The 22,609-nt window shown below is 37.3% G+C and overlaps 1 protein-coding gene across 1 annotated transcript in view; it reads left to right on the top strand.

Moving 5' to 3' along the window:
* LOC105221978 (uncharacterized) overlaps positions 1 to 16,426 on the top strand; it is a 136,986-nt gene extending 120,560 nt beyond the window's left edge. The window contains exons 3-7 of the mRNA XM_049453533.1: positions 5,717 to 8,824; positions 8,893 to 8,986; positions 9,069 to 9,185; positions 15,455 to 15,533; positions 15,658 to 16,426. Coding sequence (XP_049309490.1) covers positions 6,382 to 8,824; positions 8,893 to 8,986; positions 9,069 to 9,185; positions 15,455 to 15,533; positions 15,658 to 15,819 — 2,895 coding nt within the window. The 5' untranslated portion in view covers positions 5,717 to 6,381 and the 3' untranslated portion in view covers positions 15,820 to 16,426. The remainder of the gene's footprint in view (positions 1 to 5,716; positions 8,825 to 8,892; positions 8,987 to 9,068; positions 9,186 to 15,454; positions 15,534 to 15,657) is intronic.
* The last annotated feature ends 6,183 nt before the right edge of the window (positions 16,427 to 22,609 follow it).

Here is a 22,609-nt window from a genome sequence, read left to right as displayed (position 1 = left end):
TTGCCATGATCGTCATCAAAAGGGGGGGTCTCTCATCCGAGGCTGTGTTTGCTTTTTCATTGGGGGTGTTTTTTTACGTGGCGGGTCCCAAACCCAGCGCACAACCCTATGCAGGGGATGTTTCGCCTTCTCACGTTAGCTCGCCTTCAAACGGATGTTCTTAGGCTACCCAGAGGATACTTGGTCAAAGACCGGAAGTCGTGAAGCTGCTTGAGTCATATTTCAATTTAGTATTATTTAAAAAAAAATGCATAGAAAAACAGGTGGCAGCACCCTATTTTTTATCTCGCTAGAAATACATTTAAATGAAAATATTAATAAAAATTGGACAACCACTTTTGTCTTCAGCAAAGCATACTCTAGTGTTGTTGTTTAATTTGAATATTTAAAAAGTGTGGCAACACCGTTTTTACTTAAACATTAGTTTAAGCCAGTTATGCATATCCTTAACCAATTGTAAAAGCACAATTAAATAATATTGTCAAAAATAAAAGCATTTAAAGACAGGTGGCAACTACGTACTTCTTTTACCCGGCTACACATATTTTTACTTTAAATTTCATTTTTACTTTTTTAATTTAATATTAACACAAGCTTACTAATTTGCTGCAAATAACGAGCCATTAAATAAATTAAGTATCGGCATAACGGTTACGAAAACGTTATGTGGAACTGTTCTCGGAGTTTTCCAAAAATTTTTGGGAATACTTTTTATACTCGCTTATCCCAGTTACTGAAGGAATTTTAACCAGCAAACGTGACTGCGTTCAAGAACACTTAACATTGATGTTTTTGCGCTCTAAACAGCCGACCAACTACAAAGATATGGTTGGAAAACTCTCTCAAATAAACTTTCTTATGTGGTTTGTATCTTTTATTCACGTAAAAGATGGCTCTTATTAATAATATATGAAGACCTTATGTAGAATGGCCAGAAAAAACTGATATTTTCCACATGGGGGTACGGTTCAAGTTAAAACAGGAGATACTATTAAATACTTTTTTGGAACTATTTACCTACACGCGTCTTAAAACTTCAATAACTATTCCGGAAAGTAAATTATGGTATTATTGGTTATCCAAATAATAGAGTTCAGTAAAAATCTTGAATCCCTAGACTTCTCCATAGCCATAAGTACAGACAAAATCTAAGAGAAGTTTTTTGCCTAAGCTACGTTTGGGCGCTCTGAAGATAGAAAACACTATGCGACATAGCACGGCCACGAACTGCAGACGGACTATTGACCCATGTAGATATGAATTTCGAAAAATTGTAAATAAAAGTATGACTTTTACATAAGTATTTGCTTTTTAAAGAATCGGAAACTTCAAAAGAGTGATTTTATTTTTAATGCTTTATAAAATTATACTCCCGAAAACATCAGAAAACTTGCAGCAAAATCATAAATATTTGTTTGTAACACATATCAATGCTCCATTTTCGGGGAATTCAACAAATATTACTCGCCTATGGAAGAAAGGCCAAACTCATATCACACCAATCATTTGAAAAATGTTTATTTTTTGTAGACGAGAGCATATTAAATAAAACGCGGATATGGTGGATTCCCCTTAGTCAGTTCGACAGGGTGAGACGTTTGGGTAGAAAAACGAGTTTAAATTATTTTCTTATGTTTTCTTGCACACAGGAAACTGAATGTTAGTTAGCAAAGTATGGTTTGGAGGTTAGTTAGTAGGTTTAGTTTAGCATAAACTGTTGTAAGATGTAATATAAATATTATGTATTTATGATAGAAAAACAACTCAAACATTTGCCCTTACCAACCGATAGCGGCGGCTATTATAAAAAGCTTTAAAAAGAGTCGAAACCAGTATCAAATGACCTAGGCATCATTTGACGAGACGGTGAACATTACGTGGTGCCTTTGTGTTTTTATACAGACGTACCAAAAATCAATTTGTTTTGAATTTCAATTTCTTTAATGTTTTACTAATCTACCTAGTATTTTTTCCTTATATTCCCACGCATGTGTTGAACTTTTTCTCTCATTTACTGTGGTAAAAGTGGCATTAAACTATTGTGTATCCAAAAATTATATGTTATAAGATATCTTTTATATGGTAACGTTAATGGGGGATCTCTTTTATGTATGTATAGTATGTAGAGAAAAGGTTTTAATCCGAATTTATCAATTTAAGGCATCCCAACATATGAGTAGAAGATACATTTCGAGATTCTCTACTTTTTTAAAGAAAAAGCACAGAAGCTTTAAAATTATGAGGATAATTTATCATCATTCCAAAGAACATTCTTTGCCATTTTTATTTTGAAGATTATATCTCTCAAATATTGGCCGCCACAGGAAAAGTCTAATGATAATATGATATTACACCGGCATCAGTTTTGAGAATATATGGACCCACGATTCCACTGTCCTAAAAACCACACCAAATCGTTGATGTGGATGAAAAGGCAGCTCTTGAATCTTTTTGGGTTGATTTCCCCAAATGCGGAAATTTTGTTTGTTTACATACCCATTGAGCCAGAAATGGGCCTCATCGCAGAGCAAAATTTGACTCGAAAATGTCGCTTAAGGGCCAACGTCGTCAATGCTCGCACAAGCTGTATTTTGTAGGCTTTCAGTTCAAGATCTCGACGTAAAATGGACATGATCTATTCGGTCGGAATATTATCAAATAACAAAGGCTGGGTCTCAAGATGGGTGATGGTGTTACGAATAGGCCGATTATGTTGACCATAAGTTGAGCGAAGCGCGCAGAACAAATTTTTTACAGCACGAGAATTTTCTTGAAAAGACGATTTGTAAACATTGTTCAGGCGTAAGACTTTCCATGATGAAATGTCGAACAATTCTGCAGGAATTCTACTTGTACAGTTATTTAATTCGTGACATTAAATACTTTCGATTGCCAACAACAAGTGGAAACTGATTTATCACTCGACTGCTTCCCAGTTGGCACAATATAATATTATTAAACGCATCAGTGGCTTGCTCTCGCCCAACCGGCTGATTGACAGATTGCCTCAACATACCCACTTTACCGTTAGTGCAACGGTTTGCGCGCTGACACTGATGTGGCACAGCTGTTGGCGGTCGCTCTTAACCAAACGCATACACTATTCGTTTGCCTGATCTCATTGTGTTTTTTGTTGTTATTGCTGTTGTTGTTGAATCAACTTGTGGCAACGCTAATAACTGTAGTCTTGCGGCCTTCGGCTGTCTGCAACAACACCAAGACGCGTACACATCAAGAGCAGTTGGGGATTTCCCACAATCATTTGAAGAGCAGATAACTGACGGCAGTGCACCAGGCAAGCGTGTGTGTGTGTGGTTGAGAGCGTATGTGTGCGTGTGTGTGCGTGCCACAGCTGTTCACATGCATAGTTGAAGCACGTGTCGCTAACTTGACTTGCACGTCTTTGGGGCATATTCAAGTCAACTGGTGATGTCTGTGGGAATTTGCGAAGATGTTGCATTGTCATTGTTGCAAGTGCACCTGGCCTCCTTATGCATGCACACTCACACACATGCTACTATATTTGCGCAAATGAGCTGATAATTGCAAGTAGCTTATGCAGTTCAGATTGCATTGACATTTAATTTGATTAATGGCCGATTATTTGTAATCGCTTGGAGATTTGCATGCCCAATCTCGACTCGTCGATTGAAAGCCGAAAGCCAAAGGGAATATATAATTAATTGGCTGCAATAATTTCGAATAATTTCTATTATTTCTATTTTAGAATTAACTTTTTTGAGAAATAGTTGAATTGCAACGAAATTGTGTTACGCAACAAAATTCCATCACGCTAGTGGCATGGAGAACACAGTCATAGTTTAAACTGACCAATTTAAAAACTGTTCTAATATTGCACGATGTAAATTTCGTATAGCTTCTAGTAATTTTTTTAAGCGTTGCCACATTTTCGAATTTTATATGAGAAAAGCTTTTAATGTAAATAGCAAAGTGTTTTTTTATTTTTATTTTTCATAAATTAAAAATGACTTAACTATTAAAAAATATTTAACAAAGTTGCCACCTGATTATTAAAAAAACTAAATTCGGAAAGAATTAAAAATAAAATTAATTACACCGAATTGCTATTAAGCTAAAATTGTTGTATGTTATTAGCAAAAAAAGTTCTAAGAGAGCTGCCACCTATTTCTAAATTGTAATAATGAAAAACTGAACGCATCCTTAATGAAAATATTGCAGTATTGCCAAAAAATTTAGCAAGCTTAGAAGCTCACATGTTGCCACAAATTATATCTTAGGAGTGTTGCCACTTATTTAAACGTTAAATCTATAAAAATTACAAACAATTGCATTTCTAAAACTTGCATTGAAATTATTCAAAGAGAGTAGTCGTTTAAAATATTATAATATTTGTAAGCGTTGCCACTTTTTCGAACTTTATATAAGAAAAGCTTTTAATTTAATAAAATGCTAAATTTTGTTGACTTTTATTTTTCATAAATTAAAAACAACTTTACTATTAAAAAAACTATAACAGAGTTGCCACCTGATTAAAAAAAAACAAAATTCATAAAGAATTAAAATTAAAATAAATTTTACAAAATGGTTATCAACTGAAAATTGTTTAAAGCTTGGAACAAAAAAAGTACTAAAAGAGCTACCACTTATTTATAAATTGTAATAATGAAAAGATAGAATTCTTGGAAAAGGATATTAATGTGAATTGTAATTACACGAAATATTGCAGTATTGCCAACAAATTTAACAAGCTCAAAATCTTATAGTTAAAGCATAATTTTTAAGGGTGTTGCCACTTATTTAAAACTTCAAATCAAGAAAATTGAGAGAAGAAAAAAATTATATTAGTAATAAGGGTTGCCACCAGACGTAAATTAAAGTTTAAAATAAAGTTATCGAGCTAGACTCGTGGTAACCAGGGACGCAGGGAGGAATGAATTAGCCATAAATCAAAATAAAACTGAGTTTTATTTCCTCGCAGATCGCTCGTTGGGGGGTTGTATTCTTCAACGAACAGAGGGAAGTACTTGTCGCTTATATTTAATACGAAGCTCTCTTGGAAGCTCAGCATTGAGGGAAGAGTGAGGAGGGCATCTGTCTGCTTCAAGAGTTATGGATGCTGGCTATTTGAGAGGGCTCAGAGCACGGACGCAATGAAATTCTCAATTGCTTTCGCTCCTTACAGTCTAGATCACTGTTTCGAGGGATTTGTGGGCGAACCGAAGCCGTTGGAGAAGGGATGCAGTGAGCTTTTTCACAAGTAGGTCGAAGTTATGGGGAGAGTAGAAGGTGGAGTCTTCTGTAGGAAGCTCTTCATAAACTCCAGTTTTAAACTGCCACACCAATGTAGAGTATTTCAACCAGATCTGGCTGCTCTCAAGGTAGCAGTAGATGAACTGATCAGAAGTGCAGCTTAATTCTGAGAGTTGTGCGGTCACTTCGGAAGTCTAGTGGCTATTCTGAGATAATATTGAAAAAAAAACCACCCTATATAATTCTTTTTTACATCATAGTGATTATCTCGCATAATAACCAATCTTTATTTGTTTTTCAGTTTTGTTGTTTATCGATTTCTTTTCGGATTATGAAAAGTAGAGCTTCATAACTTCACTTTGAAGCCACTTCAAAACTCATACTTATTCTCGCTCACTCTAAACTGATTACATTTCAATCCTTTATTAATAGCAACACTTCTACAGCCATTAGTTTCACACTTCGCTTTCCTTTCATTTTTCAGATAAACTACAACTGCATCAGACAACCGAGCGATCTTGAGAAGAATTGAGTGATTGCGATTGTGTCCAAGTGCCACTCAAAGAGCCGCAAACTAATAGATTCCTCAAAGCTGAAGAAAAGGGGGAAAAAGAGCAAGGATTTCAATTGAGATGACATGAATAACTCACACATGTGGCAACATATGCACCCAGTGTAATAAATCACTAACAAGAAATAACAACAACAAAAAGAGTAAAAACATATTTGAATACGAATGACATTCCAAAGCGATAGAGCGCAGCAGAAACGGGCAAAGAGATGGTAAAATAAATGTTTTACAGATGTCACAACAAAATCAATACCGCAAAAAAGAACAGCAACAACAAATAAATCAGCTGATGTCATGAAACAATGGAAAAATGTTGAGGCAGACGGACAGAAGCGACAAGAGTAGAGAGGGCACAAGAAAACGTATACTAACTATTGAAGAACAGCAACAACAAAACACAAATTTTATAAAGAAAGAACAAGCTGCCGTACTGCTAATACCATTTTTGCAAAGTCTGCAGAGACAACAAAAAAGACTCGACCCAAACGGAGAGGTGAGAATGTTAATTCGAAAGAGGCAGAGTACTGACATATTATAGTAACGAGAAGAAAAACAAAAGAGGCCACAGAGAAAGAAACATGGAGGAAGAAAACATGATTGAGCCGCAGAAAGCAGACGGTAGGACGCTTGTTAAAGACGCCGGAAACGTCGGAATGTTAGAGAAAACAAGCTTAGAACAGCTGCCTAGGGATTTTGGTGGCAAATCGAAGCCACGCAAAAGTGCAGTAGGTGAAGACAAAAGTCCAACTAAAAGCATGTACGAAGAACCAGTAGAGGGTGTGGCAGAAGGCACAACTGAAATGGAGACCCAACAGGCCAGACTTGACGAGCAGCGGAACGAACTACCTAACGACGATGACAGTCCAACGCCACGTGTGCTTATGAAGGTGGACAAAGCGGTTAGTACGAACGACACGCTCGAAGACCTGCAGCGAGCGCTTACCTACGAGGTAATCTTCAGCACACTGCTGCAGAAGAAAGTGATGGCCATCAAGCGGGAGTGTGAGGAGCGTAAGCGTGCCAAACGCATGAAACGTAAGTCCATTGGACGCATATTTTTTAGTCGCAAACTTTTCGGTGGTTCGCGTAAGTTGCGCGGCGATAGCGAACCCGATGTCTACATGCGTGGCGAGTTTGACGCAATGATGGCGTCACCTACCGGCTTACGTAGCACAAAGACTGCAACAAAGCGAAGAAGCGATAGTGGCAGCAGAAAGGATGGCGATGAAATAGAGGTATTCTCAACCTCGGCCTCAGCTTCGAACGGTAGTCATCGCTCGCAATTGGCACGTGCCACGCTAACAAAGACGCAGAAGGTCAAAACGCAGCTGACTACTGCACACGGTGCTGCAGTCGGACAGCCGGCTGATGATAGCGTAGCCAGCACGCTGAGCAATTCTTCGGAGAAGAATGATGTAAGCGGTGCTGGCGCTGCCGGTGGACAGACTATGGTAAGGCGCAGCTTGTTAGTACGCGCGCAGACGCATACACCAGCTGAAGTGATGACATCGAGCTCGGGCTCCGGCGACTCACGTGCTGCCACACATAGACGTTCGGTCTCGGTTATTAATGGTAACGGCAATAGTAATGGCAATGGTGGCAACGGCGGTTTACCCGTTTCGTTGCTGGAGCGCACCTATGACACCACTTCATTGGCCAGTGGTTATGAGAACGGCACCGGCGCACGCTTGCATACGTCAACGATGGCCGACGATAGCTTGACTTCACTACGCGACAGCATCGAGAGTTTATCGTTCGGCAGCTCGCGTTGTACGGTAAGCTTTGGCGGCGCCGAAATCATACCAGACGAAACTGCCTCACTCATTTACGAACGTGCACGACTGGCAAAACGCTTGCGCATACTCGAAGCCAAATCGATTAGTGCACAATGCAGCCCCGTACTGCCACGACATTTGATCGCCACGATACCGGCACCAGCAACGGAGCCAATGCCATTGCCACCACTGGCACAGACGACAGTTAGCATTGACAATGCCATGCAGGCCGCTACAACTACGAAGCATATAATTACGCCCACCACTGCCGTTCCTTACACCGCAGCGCCCAGAGCTGGCGCCTACACCACCGTTGTCGGTAGCGAAATCACAACAGTCCCCACCAGCAATAAGATTACCCAAACCAAACAGCACATCTTTCGCCATCAAGTGTCTTATACGGACAGCACTTACGGCGGTGCGGGTGACTTCGGCGATATGTCCGCCTACTCACGTTACATTTCGCGTCAGAATACTTCGGAGGAGAGCGCCAATTTGACCGTTAGCACTTTGTTGAATCAAAGCGACTCTTTGTCGCTACACGCACCCATCTGCTCGCCAACTGCAGCAGGCGGCGGTGGTGGTGGTGGTGTTGGTGCCTTCATGCTGGGCGATCGTTTCAAATCGAAAAGCACAAGTCTGTTAGTCGTCGGCGGCATGGGGCGCAATCGTCTGCTGCCGACACCTCAAATAGTGCAAGCGCCTTTTGTGCCCGCAACGTCAGCTGTTGGCGCCGGCGCAGTGAGCGGGACATTGCCGTGTAATATTAGTCATAGTGATCAATTAGTAGATAGTTTCAATACAAATAAATTCACTACGTCTGGCTACGCCGTGCCAGTAGCGCCATCTAACGCACAAAATCAATTGCCCGCGCACCGCACCACAATTAACGGCAACACTGCTGCCACTAAGACGCCTGCGCCAGCTACTACGGTGTACCAAGCTACCACGGCTGCCGACATTACCGACGGCACCACGGCTGTTGTGCCGCTTAACGGTTCGCGCGTGCGCAATGGCAATGCCAATGGAGTTATTGTAGGCGGCGCGGCGGTACCTGCCGATACGGCCAAGCTGAACCGCATGACTTCGACATCGACTGGTTCCAGTGTGGCGCCGACTGGTTGCTGCACTACAACGAAGTCTTCATCGCGCGGCCGCGAGAAGAACAAACAGCGCTACAAGCCCAGTTGGCCATCAGGGCAGAGCGGCAGTGACGATGAGTATCGAAAGCGCAAACGAAAATACAGTAAGCACCTTGAGATTATCTTATTTATAAGCCTTAATAATCTATATTATCGTAAATGTCTCACACAGAACGTTACCACAGATGTTCAGATCCGGTTTTGGTTTATCCAACACCAAGCGGATTGCAACACTGCATACTTAGTATGCCGCCTAATGAGCCAATGTAAGTCCATATATCATATTTAATTTCAAACAATACTGAATTCTCTTTTAAAAATTCTAATTAATTTTCCCGTTAACTGCAGCCAATTTCAGTACAATGATAACTTCCCTTACGATATGCAAATCCAAACGGAGTCCGATAAAAATGACGACCTTGAAGAAATAGTTCCAAGCAGCCATCGCCGACATCGAAAACATCGGTAAGTAAGGCACAGCCGCACAAAGTCTTTAAGTACATTTGAAATATGTAGAATAAATTGTTGGTTAAATGTGTGTAAACAGCGCCGAGAAACTGTAAAGGAACTCGCTGAAGTTAATAGACAGCCGAGCTCAAATGCCCAAGACAATGGTTTAATTAATAAACTATGAAGTAGAATACAGTATATGGACAGGCCAATGAGGTATACGAATTTTTTTGATTAGAAACCCGGCTGCTTTAAAGATGGTGTGTGATGCTATGATAATACGGACCCTAGTTCAAGTCTCCTGGCCGAAAAAGAGGATTTCAACTACCATTATAAGCTTGTTCCAAGTAAAACCAGGTCCCTCCCCATCTTGTCTTTCCAACGGATTGTAGGATTCTGTTTCCCTGGGCGGATACTTCGTCAAATACTCTTAGATCTGGAGTTTTCATCCATTCGGACATCATGACTTAACCAGAGTATCCGCTGTCTTCCAGTTCACTGAACTATGTCAATGTCGTCGTATAGTTCATCGTTCCATCGACTGTGGTAGTCGCCGTTGCTAATGCGCAAAATCTTCCGCAGAACCTTTCGCTCGAAAACTCGTAAGGCTGAATTAAGCTTCACAAACTTGTGCAGTATAATTGTTCAAACTTGTTGTAAGATTCCCAAAGCGGGACATTCCGAAAACCTCTCGCACTTTGACTGCATTCTTGATAACAGCGCATATAACACCGAGAGATATGTGAGTGGAGCGGGGCCGCTAGAGAAGAGACGCGGTGAGCTTTTTCTCGGATGGATCGAAGCTCAAGACGCATGGTTGGCAGGGAAGTTTCCTATTGGGAGCTCTCACTCAACTCTTGTTCCAGACTGTCAATAACCAATCCACTGTTGTGTCTTTAAAGCAGGAGGGACAGTCATCAAGGTAGCAGATGTACTTCTCAGGCTTCTTTTAGGGAGATATGCGTCCATTACGATAGCAGAGCTGCTATACAGACCCTGGTTTAGCTGACAGTGAGCTCAAAGCTGGTCAAAGAGAGCATGATCTTACCAGCAAGCACATCAAACTAAATCCATATTAAACTTTCCTAGATGCCTGATCACAGCGGAATCGTCGGAAACTGCAAAGCTGATGAGCGCGCTAGAAGGGTCAGCCATACGCTAATTCTATCAGAATGTAAATGAGCACGGGTTCCCTTATCTTTGTGCATTCGGAAGCTGGTTATATGGGCCTCGTGCGAGCTCAGCAAGCTTTGGTAGCAAACAGCACTTCAGTGGTCGAGAATACCTGGGCTGAACTTGAAATTCTAGCTTTTAGTAAGGTTGAGTAAGAGTGCTGTTTATCACAACGGACAATCGTTCCTTGCTGTCCAAACAGTGTCATTCATCGTCTCACAAAAAATAAGCCTATTTAACTAACCTAACCTAACCTATAGAAGATAATTTGATAAAGAATTTACTCAGAAGAGGCCAAAGGGTACGATAATTCTGGTAAATCTCCATGAACTGTATATTGCTTAACTGGTCAGTTAGCCCTTCTGGTGGTCTTCCGTTAATATCTTTGAGATTCCATTCGCTATCCACTTATATTTTGGCCCAGCGGCTGTAGTTCAAGCGACCCGCCCAGCCAAGCAACGCAGCCAACTGGACCGTTTGCAATTAGGGCCGTTCAATGTACGCCCGCTGACGGCGAGATAATTTCGTTGAGGCTGATCTTCTGACACCGCCCACGCCACCGCGCCACCAACCAGCACACACACAAGCGCGCTGATAAAGCTTTACCAATTAATCGAAAACAATTCGTAGCAGCCAAAAGCACGGCAGCGTGGAAGAGAAGAAGATAACGAACGAAGGATTGCGTACACCGAGAATATCAAGTGAAAATTGATGGTTGCGGCAAAGCAACTGTGGGAACTTGAGAACAATAGAAGAGTGTCGGCACAAAAAAAAAAAAGTGTGGCACAGCAATTAAGATTACGAATGGCAAGCAAAAAGAGGACGAAACAAGAAAATCAGCATTGCAAGGCGTTGGCATCGCCAGGGCGCAGGATATTTGCAAATCATCGCGCGGCCATTGGATGCTTACTTGCCACTTTGGGACGTCGATTTGCGAAGCGGCGCTGCAATTATTATTTGTGTTTCCATGAAATCGAGATGCGCTTGCCTTTGCTACAGACTTCGGTCATACAAAGGCGTGGGAACTTGGCACACGTTCGCCTTCATAAGGATTACACGAGTCTACTCAAATATACGTATATGAGTTTATCTCCAGTTCTTTTTTGATTTGAAAAATTTCGCCGCACAAGTACGCTTGGCGACAACAACAACAAGGTGAGCAACACCAACTGTATCACTGTCTGCTGAACTATGCAAACAATTCAACAGCTGACTGCCGGTTTGCACCCTGTGCGCCCTTCAGCCGCACATCCATGCCCTCTGATGAGCCACCCGCCTGCCTACCTCCGGCTTTCGGCGCACTGCCGTTGATTGCTGTTGAGGCTGCCAGCATGTTTTGTGCTTTAATTATGCTTCGTCTGAAATTTGGGTCAAGGTGTGCCAAAGAGTTCAGTAAGCTGGCGCGCGTGTCGCGCTGGCGTGAGTGTGGGCGTGGTGAATGTGTGTGAAGCTTCTCGAGGAAGAATGGCAAGGGCATATACTTGCTGATGTAGTGCAGTTGGCGGTAGGCTCTTGACTGTTCAGCTGCTTTATTAAAGCCATTTGCACTCAGCTCGACCTGCTCGCTCGATTCTTTGGTGGCATGGAAAATTCTGCGAAAAAAGTTGCTGTTCTTGTTGTTGCATGCGGCTTTGTTTGTTTATTGTATTCCGCAGGCGCATGCTGAGCTGTGCGAAATGGCGCTATCGAATTTCGTGGAAATTGCGAGCTGACAAAGTTGGTTGAACGCGGGCATAATGGGTGGTTCAGAAGCAAATTTCTAAATGAAGAAATATTTTTTTGTTTTAAATTAATTCAGAAAAAATTAAAATAATAAACAAAACAAAAACAAAAGAAACAGTATCCTGTTTTCATAACAAAAACTAAAATAAATATAGGTAAAAATTTTTTTTTTAATTAAAAAAAATTCTGAAAACAAAACATATAAAAAAATTAAAAAAATAAAAAAAAATTCTGAAAACATTTAAAAAAAAAAAAAATTTAAAAAAATTGAAAAAAAAAATTATAAAAAAAAATTTGAAAAAAAATAGAAAAATTTGAAAGAATCAAAAAAATAATAAAAAAAAATCTAAAAATAAATAAAAAAAATATAAAAAATTAAAAATAAATTTTGTAAAAAGTATCTACTCTTTCGAAAACTCTTAACACTGCTCACTTTTGGCGTACTAAAAACTGTCATCACCCATCTTCGCTTTCAAAATTTACAAAAACAGTGTAAAAATGCAAAAAAATGCATCATGACCACCCTGTATTTTAACAAAACTGCACTTTTCGCGCTCGTGTGGGCTTGAGGCGCTTGCATTATTTACAAATATGTACGCGTACAACTATCGAATGCGAATTGAACTGTTCACGATTCATATTAATGGGTAATTTAGTGAAAATTCGCTCTGTGCTCTGCTTTTGTTATGGACGAGCGTATTGTTTGAATGCTTTAGGGTGAATCAAACAATTATTTCAGATCATATTAACGCTAATTGTTCAATACTTTCAAAGTTTTCTCATATTAAGAATATTTTATACAATAAGTAATGGAGCGAAAATGAGGTCTCAATAATAATTAAAAACAAGTAAGGAAGCGGTAATTTTGAGTGCAACCGAAGATTTTATACTCTTGCAACTAATAGGAATAAAAGCCAGGGAAATACTTAAAGGTGGAAAATGTCAACCAGAGGATCGGAATCCAAGCAATTTTAAATATGCATAAATTATATACATACTATATATATTACTCATCCACTGACAGGCACATTCGGTTCGAAAATCATCGTATTTAGTATATGGGGGTTGGCGTAGTAACGACCCGATTTTATTTATCAACTACTATCATACCACATACTAAAAAAAAATTTTTCTGCGTTTCACTAATGTACTTCCCATACAATTACCAATCATATGAGTAAAGTCAGCCGAATGTTCGAAAATCCTGATATTAGTTATTGGGTGCTAAGTCAAGTCTTCGCCCAATTTTATTTATTTTAAGCAAAAATATATAATATATGGGTAAACATGTTCTTTAATTTTCATTGAGATATCTCAAGTATTGGCTGATATATGCATTATAAAGTCACTCGGAAGTTCGAAAATCTGTGTATAAGGTAAATGGGAGCTCAGGAATGTACTGACCCGATTCAACCCAGTTTCGATACGCTACTGCCTCTGTCATAAAATAGTTCTCTCTAAATATTAATTATACTATATAACCCATACATTGACCACTATTTTCGGTTAAAAGTTAACTATAGACACTGAGGTCCCCATATTCGGTACCTAGAGGCTTGAACAGTTTTGGTCTATCCGATAAATTTCTGGATCCTGTTGAAAGCTATTGCAACGATGTGTTCCTCTTCAGAAATATAGATCTACGGGCCTGATTCCACATTGCAAACTGCTAGACTATTCAGCCTTCTAAGCATTCTTGTACCAAAGCAATGAAATATCGTAAGCTAAGATCGCTTTAAGTGCCGCTTGACTATCGCTGAGGATGGCGTTATTTTCCTTGCGGTAGTTGCATTGGAGACTTACACACCGATTTGTAGAAAAAACTTCTGCAAGGAAATGCTCGGAAAACATCCTATAGGTATGGAAAGTTTAGTGCACGGTGATATCGGTACCTGCCGACATTTTCAAGCTTTCAATGTACCACTTGATAGTACTATCTCTTAGCGGTGGGTTAAGCATGGAGTTATTCCATTCGCCCCAACTGCCGAGGGTAATTTTAAACTTCTTTATGAAGTTTACCCCTTTTGTTGTTCTTCGGATGAATGTGTAGTGATGTCTTTTTACTTAAGGCCTTTCTTTGTTGGATGAAGGGTACCTTCCCTCTTCCATATCCTTCTGCTGTGATATAACGCATTGTATATTTTGGATTTGATTGAGCACTTTGAACTCCCCTTTCGAGCACTGTGAACTCCTAGCTGTCTAGTCTCTCTCAAAAGGGGATAGTTACTGGAGATCAAAAGTGGTTAACTTACGCCAACGTTAAATGAAAAAACCTATATTCGAATAGCGGTGAGCTGGCGTAAACGGTGTCCCAGCCGGGATTGACGGCCAGGAAGGGTGGAATTGGCAGGGAATCATACACTATAAGTTGCCCCTCTCGTAACTCGGACCTGTACTCTCAGATGTTGGACCATCCAAGAAAACAATCACTTATAAGTGGTTAGCTTCGGTCCTAATTGCTTGAACTTGTGTTCCTGCAGCACAACATCAGGCCCTGCATATCGATATTGACTTGCCAGCAGTTCGGGAGCTTGATTTAGAGGTTTTTATATATCCACCTTATATTCCACACATTGCACAAAGTGAGTACTACTTGTCCCTCTCTAAGGCGAATGGTTGTGTTGGTGAAAAATTCGCCTCAAGAGAAGCTTGTGAAAATCGACTATTCCAGTTGCTTGGTAGTAGGGACGAAGGTTTGAATTGGACCATTCCCCCGACAGTTGGGTTTACGTAAATAATGGACTTTCTTACTAGACCATAGGCATATGTGCAGCTACTCAAAAATAACGTCAGGAGGTAAACATTTTGCACAACAATGTAATCTTCAGTATGATCTCAATACTTTTGATTCCACAAATCTTTTATAATCGATTAGCAATAGGTCAGAAGGTTTCTACTTCATCATCACCCAAAACATGTACTTGGTTCAAAACTTAAAGAGCGAAGGGAGTAAAATCAGCTGCAGACATCGAAATTTGATTATCAATGAGATGATGTAGAAATTGAAGCACTGTAATAAAATAGGGTTAGGGTGATGAAGGTTGAAGCAATATACGGTATATTATACGAGGCTCTTGGAAAGTTTTGGTATTAATTTGACGTAAAAGACTAAACATTGGGAAACCAAAAAAAGGGTTTGAATTTTCTCGAAGACATATGGATGTTGATGCGTTTTAAAACTAGAGTAAATTTTCTACTAATTGAAGAATGAACTGATGAGTTCAGATTCAATCTTTAGTATTGAGAGTTTGTAGATAATTCTTGTTTGAAGTTTTTAGGGCTTTTAGTTATAATGTAAGTTTATGAATAGATTTCAAGCCCAGGTACAGATATTATATAAAACTCCATTGTTATGTATATATATAAACTATATTTTTCCGTCTTTTCAGCCATCATCGCCACAAAAAGCGACGTCGACATAAAAAACCAAAAATCCTAGTGCAGGATCTGGAAACGCGCATTGTCAAGGTATAGAGAGGCAAATAAAAAATTAAAAATAAATAAAAACTAAAATGAGAATTTTGCATTTTTCTTCTTTTTCCTCTCTTTTTACTCTCTTCTTCTTTACCTGCCTTCATTTGTTGGCGCAAAGGTCGTCGATCCCGATGACCTGTCGCAGCGGGCGCGCTGCACAATCGTTGTGACAGCGTGTCTGCTGCTGGTCATGTGCCTCATGTTGGTCGGCGTGACGTTGCGCATGGCGCCCCTCATCGATGACATGGGTAAGTGCGAAGTTTTAGTTGATTTTTTGTAAAAGACTAATGCTAATTAGGAAGCAAATTTCGATTTTTTCACTTCCGTTATGATTCTTATTACTACTTTTAAATATATATATGTGTATATGAACGTCTTATGCGCTCTTCTCTTCTACTGCTACCCCTGTGTTGGCTTTGACTTTTTTCCATTATTAATCTTTGAATTATATTATTAAATAAAGACCAAGAAGAAAAGAAAAGAAGAAAGAAAGGAATATATCTTACGCATTCGAGCCAAGTACTTAGCGAGTACTTGTAAAACAACAATAAAATGTTTTGAAAATGATTTATAATAAAAACTGTATTATATTACATATGTGTATGCATCTGTAGAGCACCAACTTAGTCTTTGGCTGCCGATAACCAAACCCTTCCGAACTTGCGCCCACATTAGCTACTGACAAATGGCTTAAATGCAAGAAATTATGATATTATAAAAACAATTATAATAATAAAAACATAATTATAGTAATGAAATAATGACAAAAAAATAATAAAATAAAAATATTAAAAAAATATCAAATAAGTATCAATACATCTAAATTTTATACAAAAAAAATAAAAATAAAAAACAATAAAAATTTATTATTTTAAAAATTTAAAAAATTTAAGATAAAAAAAATTAAATTATAAATTAAAAAAAAAAAACAATAAAAATTAATTATAATAAAATATTAAAAAATTTTAAATTATAAAAAAGCTAACTTTGGCCCGATTTGGACAATTTTTGGCCCAAGTTGGCTCAATGTAAGGACACTATTCGATTAGTTCTTGTTTTGTAAACTGGAAAGTAAAAGAATCAAATGGAATTTAATATAGGGTCATATGGGATATAAGCATAGTAGAAATACACATATTCCAAATTTAGTCGATATCGGTCGAGTAGGTCCTGAAATATGTGTTTTTACCAAAATGTGAAGGGTGTTACGCCCACCGTACAATTTTGACCCCGGATACTATAAAATTCTTTTGTATCATTAGAGACTTTAATGTCTCTGGCGTATTCATTTATTAATTTGGAAGTCTTGTTGAAATCAAATGTCGTCCAAATCACGAGCTTTAATTTCAGGCATCAAATAGTCGGTTATCATGGGGCGATAACCACACCAAACCCTTGTTTTTCTGGATTAAAAGCTTGCTCTTAGTCTTAAAAATGCGGCAGTTCTGCTTGTTTATATACCCATTGAGCCAGAAATGGGCCTCATCACTGAACAAAAATTGTCTCGAAAATATCTCATCTGCTTGGAACTTTTCAAGAGCCCATAGAGCGAAGCGAAGTCGCTGGGGAAGGTCAACCCGATTCAGTTCTTGTACAAGCTATATCTTGTACGCTTTCGATTCAGGATCGCGATGTAAAATGGGCCAAGTCTTTCCATACGTCAGTCCGAGTAGCTGTAAATTGACCGAAACACATTCTTTACAGAACGTGAATTTTCGTAATAAAATTGAATGATTCGATTTGAAAACGTTATTTAGGTGTAAGTGTTTCCATGATGAAATGCGAAACAATACTGAAAAAAATAACAAGACAGCTTAACACGAAACATGCGCGATCTGTCAAAAATCGGCTACTGAAAAAAGTACCTCCACTTACATTGGTAAAAATGAAATTAACGTCTCAGAAGATTCAAATTCAAATAAAGTTGAATTAGAAATAAAAAATAAATTTTATAAAAAATCAAATAAAATACTTTAAAAGTTAAATCAAAAATTATCAAATAATAATAATAAAATATAATATGTAATATATATAAAAAAAAAATAAAAATAAAAAATAAAAATATTTGAATAAATTATATAAGATATAATAATACAATAAATAATGGCAAATAAATACCGAACTCATTTGTCTTTCTGCTTTGTGGGTGTTGAACCTCAAAATGTACACTTTCGTTTCACGATCAGTTGGCATTTTACAAAATGCAAAATACTTATTCAAACAAAAACAAAAAATAATAAGTAAAATAGAACTCACATTAGAAACAAAATATTATAACAAAGTATATTCAAAAATTAACTGTACATAATAATACCGCTAGCGAGAAAACATAAATTTTCAATGTAAAAAGCGTTTCACGTTACGTCTGGATACGTTGCGTTATGTTGTGTTACGTTGCGTTACGTTCCATTACGTTTTGCTACAGTGTCTTACATAGCATCAATGCGTTTCTGTGTTATATTGTCAAACGAAGTAATCATTATTCAGCCATTTTGTAATTAATTGTGTAGTCACTTAAACTTCATTCATACGTAATCCCCCTCATAGTTGCCACCACCGCAAGTAGTTAAACGAAATTTGTGTAATAATTTTAGTTTTTCACTCACCAAAAATCTAACTGTTTTCCCAGAACACGCGCCTCTCTTCACTAACTGTAACTCACACCCACTTTCGGAACCGAAACAAAAAAAAATGTAAAAAAGTTTAGCTTTTATGAAACCGGAAATGCACTCTACTAATAAACACTCCTGCCCACTACTCTACCCCACCAACCACTCTTAAGCTAATTTAGTTAAATTAGATTTAAAAAAAAATAGAAAACAAAACACAAAATTCCTATCAATGTGACTTTAAGAATCTAATTTCATGTTTGTTGTTTTGATTTGTTTTGTGTATATTCTCGAACTTCGACCGTACGAACAATAATTACAAACTACCAAACCAAATTAGACATGCAAAATAACTGTAAGTACACAAATTTTATTACTAAGCTCTTTAAAATATACCATACTACTACATACATATTCTCTTATAACATAAATACAATAAAAATATATTTAAACATTTTACTAAATCACAAACTTCAAATAAGGGAATGTACACTGAGAAAAAAAAAGCTTAACTGAAATAAAATCAACGAAAAGCTGCTTAGCATGTGTTCAAAAGCTTTTAGAGCTTCAAAAACTTTAGCAGAGTATTCATCTTTTAACATAAACTTACTAAAATAACGAAAAAATATGAATAATGAAAAGCTCTAAGCTTTCTTAGAAGCTTTTTGGGTTAGATATTGCTATAAAATTTATTATAATTATTATTATACGCAGTTTCATTAAAAGGTTATTGCTTAATTATAATAAATCAAATAAGAGAAAGCTTTCTCAAAAGCTTTTAGGGTTAAACATTGCTATGAAAGTTTATAATTATACGCATATCTATAAAAAGCTTAATTTTTAATTATAATAAATCAAATAAAGGAAAGCTTTCTCAAAAGCTTTTAGGGTTAACCAATACTATGAAATTTTATAATTATACGCGGATACATCAAAAATGCTTAATTACAATAAATTAAATAAGGAAAAGCTTTAAGCTTTTTTTTAAAAGCTTTCGGGGTTATATAAAAATCTGCAGATAAACTTTTATTGCTATAACCGGTTATAGTTATACGCTGATATAAAAGCCAGGGAACAATTACTTTTTAATTTAAATATTCATTAGCTTTCTTTGGAAAGCTTTTATGGGTTCTAAGTAATTTTAACCACCTATAACATACATACATACTAACCGATATGTTACTAAATTAGTGAGAAAGATATTACACATTATTATCATTGTCATAATTATATTATATTAAAAAGCTCACTGGGTTATTCTCTTTAGTTTTTTTTTTGCTGATACAATAGTCATACACTTAAATGTTACAAAGTGGTGCTCTTATCCACATTCACTTTTAAAAGACAAAATTACAGCTTTTCAATGAAAAGCACATCAGCACATTCTATAAAGCTTTTATAAATATACAAATATAATATGTTCTCTAGAAATTTAGTTAGCATAATACTTGGGTTCTCGAATTTGTTTGCCTTCAAAAGCTTTGAGGTATACATTTATTACATACAGCTAATAATGCATAAGCTTTTGTATTGGCATACCGAGGTAATGTTGCAGGAATTACTAATGGCTTTTTTAATTTTTTTCTTGAAAGCTGTAAAGTTTTTATACTTTTAAAGCATTTTCCGCCTAGCTTTTATATAACAATCTCTCCATTAATAATTTACATTTTTAATGAAAGCTTTACAGGTCAAGTCATGATGGCTACCGGCTTCTGGCACCCTATTATGAAGTAAAAGTGTTGTTTATATTATAAAATAAAATATTGGTGCGAAATACTAAACTGTTAAGAGAAAGCGATAATTATAATTCTTTCCCAATACCAATTTACTCTCGTTAACTTCACTTAATATATATCTATACCGTTAAATATTTCTGGACCAAAAATAGCTTTAACAGCAAAACCTTCAAGTATATGAAGCGTCAAACCAAAACTTTTAAAGCAGAATTCAAAAGCAATATCAATCACCTTATGTTAAACTTTGAAGATTTGAAGCTTTTCACCAACTTTAAAAGCTTTTCATCGCTTTCAAAAGCTGTTCACTGTCTTGAAAAGCTTTTTACCGACATAAAAAGCTTTTCACGGTCAAAAGCTATTTACCAACTTAAAAAGCTTTTAAAAGCTCTTGCATTTTACTCACTTTCCTGCTCTCTTCTAAAAATTTTACACTCCCTAAAATACAAAACCTGCGCTCTCCTTCAACTTTTGAGTAGCAACTCATTGTTTACGCTCACTCAAGCGCTTTTGTGTTATGCGCACTACATGCCATGTCGAGCAATATCCGGCATGAAAACTAGGACAACAAGTCACATGTTGCGCGCCCATGTTTATGTCACACAACAGTTTTTTTTTTCAGCTTATCGCTGATGCAGCACACATACATATTTACATACACACATATACAATTACCATACACACAACTAGGCTGTAGCGCCATCAGGCGGGCTGTTGCGCATAAATCAGCATGAGCAAGTGCAGTGTAGCGCTGTTGGCGTTGTTGTTGCTATTGTAAAGCGTCGCTTACGTCAATTTGGCGTCAATTAGATGCATTTGTGGTGGCTGCCAAAGAGGTGCCGTGTGTCGGTGAAGTGTACAATCGAGTTGATAGGTCCGGCGGTCGTGGCTCGCGCCCTGCGTTTATCGTCTGTGTGTTGTTGCTTTTTTTGCGTTTTGGCTTTCGCTAACCATTGTTTGGTATTTCTGGAATTTTTTTTGTATTTTTTTTTTGCATTAACACTTTTGTTTTGCTTTCGCCTTTTGTTCTCTCGTGTGGTGTGATGACCCTCCTCGTTGGTTTGGGGTTGTGCGCGTTGCTCGCTTAATGTCAATTAATTAGTATTTAATTAATGTACACTTGTATTTACCAATCGGGCTCATTAAATGCAATCGAGCGTATTTCCAAGCGCACACACACACATACACATGCAAATGTTTATGGAATATTTTTTTCATATTTTTTTTGTGTTGCAAATATGCAAATTCAATATTACATTAGTTTTCATGAGTTGAGTTTTTTTGTTGTAATCGATTTGTGTGATTAAATTTCAATCTTTTGTTCAGCTCATCTATCATTAGTTGCATTTACGCACGCATACACGCATACATATGCCATATATTATGTACTTGCAACATTGTTGCGTATTTTTTGTTGACATTTCTCATAATTAATTTTGCGCATTAAATTAATTTATTTATCTTTTTGTCAATAAGAATTGTATTCATATATTATTGCTTCACTCAGAGTCCTTTTATTGAAGTTCCTTCAGACCAAGGTTGATAATTTTTTAGGAGGTGGAAGCGGAGTCTATGCCAATATAGAAGTATAATACAACAAGATAGTTTTTGAAAAAGAAAAATTATATTGGGTCCAATATTATAACATTATAGTGAAATTTATTGAAAATGAAATATAAATAGTAAGCAATAAGTAAAAAATGATGTACGGCCGATCTGAGTTCGGGAAAAGGAAGAAGAGGGGAACGATTTAATTTCTAAGGGTTAAGAATGATTTTTATCGATTTCCGGCAAAAGTAAAAGTCACACAGAAAAAAGTTATACGACAAAGTTTTAGGTAATGAAAAGATCTATAACTTTTGCGTACAATATTTTTTCACATAACCTTAAAATTTATGTGAAAAGTACACCTAGCCCAGTTCTTTCGCTTTTTATCTTGCACAAACAAATTTTTTTCAGGAAATTTGGTGTAAATTTACTTTCCGTATTCCACACAATCTACTTTTTTATTTAAAATATTTATTTTTACTCCTTACATTGACCTAATATCGGAAAATAAATATAATTTTTAATAAAAAAAACACCCAAACCAAAATTTCAGAATTTTTTTTACAATCTTAACAACAGCCTGCCTTCGGGGTTAATTACTGCGACACATGCGCCATTTTAATAAACACTTCGTAAGACCTTTAAATATTTTTCTATCGTTTCATTGTCATTTTCAAACTATTTGGTGCCCTCAATGAAAATATTTATGTACATCCTTTATGCTTTTGCTAGATAGATAAGGTTTTGTACACGCACAGAGGAAGTGTAAAGCAGTTTTCTCGCACCCTTCACGTTTGCAGCTGCAGCGAATATTGTACTGCGGCTTTCGCATTTTTTAAATCTATTCTCCAAATGACCGTTATGTTAGCTGTAAGTCTTTATATACTATTTCTGAACGTTTTTAATTAGTTATTTGTTGTTGTTTTGTCATATTTTGCGTATTTTCCACCCTCTTGCTCTTTTCTAGCGGGCACGATGTTGTCTCGGACTCGTACAGAGAGAAGTCAACTCGTCTGCTTATTTATTACCGAAAATGTTCCTCTCACCGGAAATCCTAATTACGAACAAATCAAGGACAAGTAGAGTTAACCTACCAGGGAGCTTGAAGCCTTCTAACATTTGCTGACCACGCTGGAGTTTATCTTTGGCGGCGACAAGGCAATCTATGTATATGGTAGCT

This window comes from Bactrocera dorsalis, chromosome 3 (genome assembly GCF_023373825.1).
Source record: "Bactrocera dorsalis isolate Fly_Bdor chromosome 3, ASM2337382v1, whole genome shotgun sequence".
Lineage (NCBI taxonomy): Eukaryota > Metazoa > Arthropoda > Insecta > Diptera > Tephritidae > Bactrocera > Bactrocera dorsalis.
Note: the sequence above shows the minus strand (reverse complement) of the source record. Positions and strands in the feature narration are given on the sequence as shown.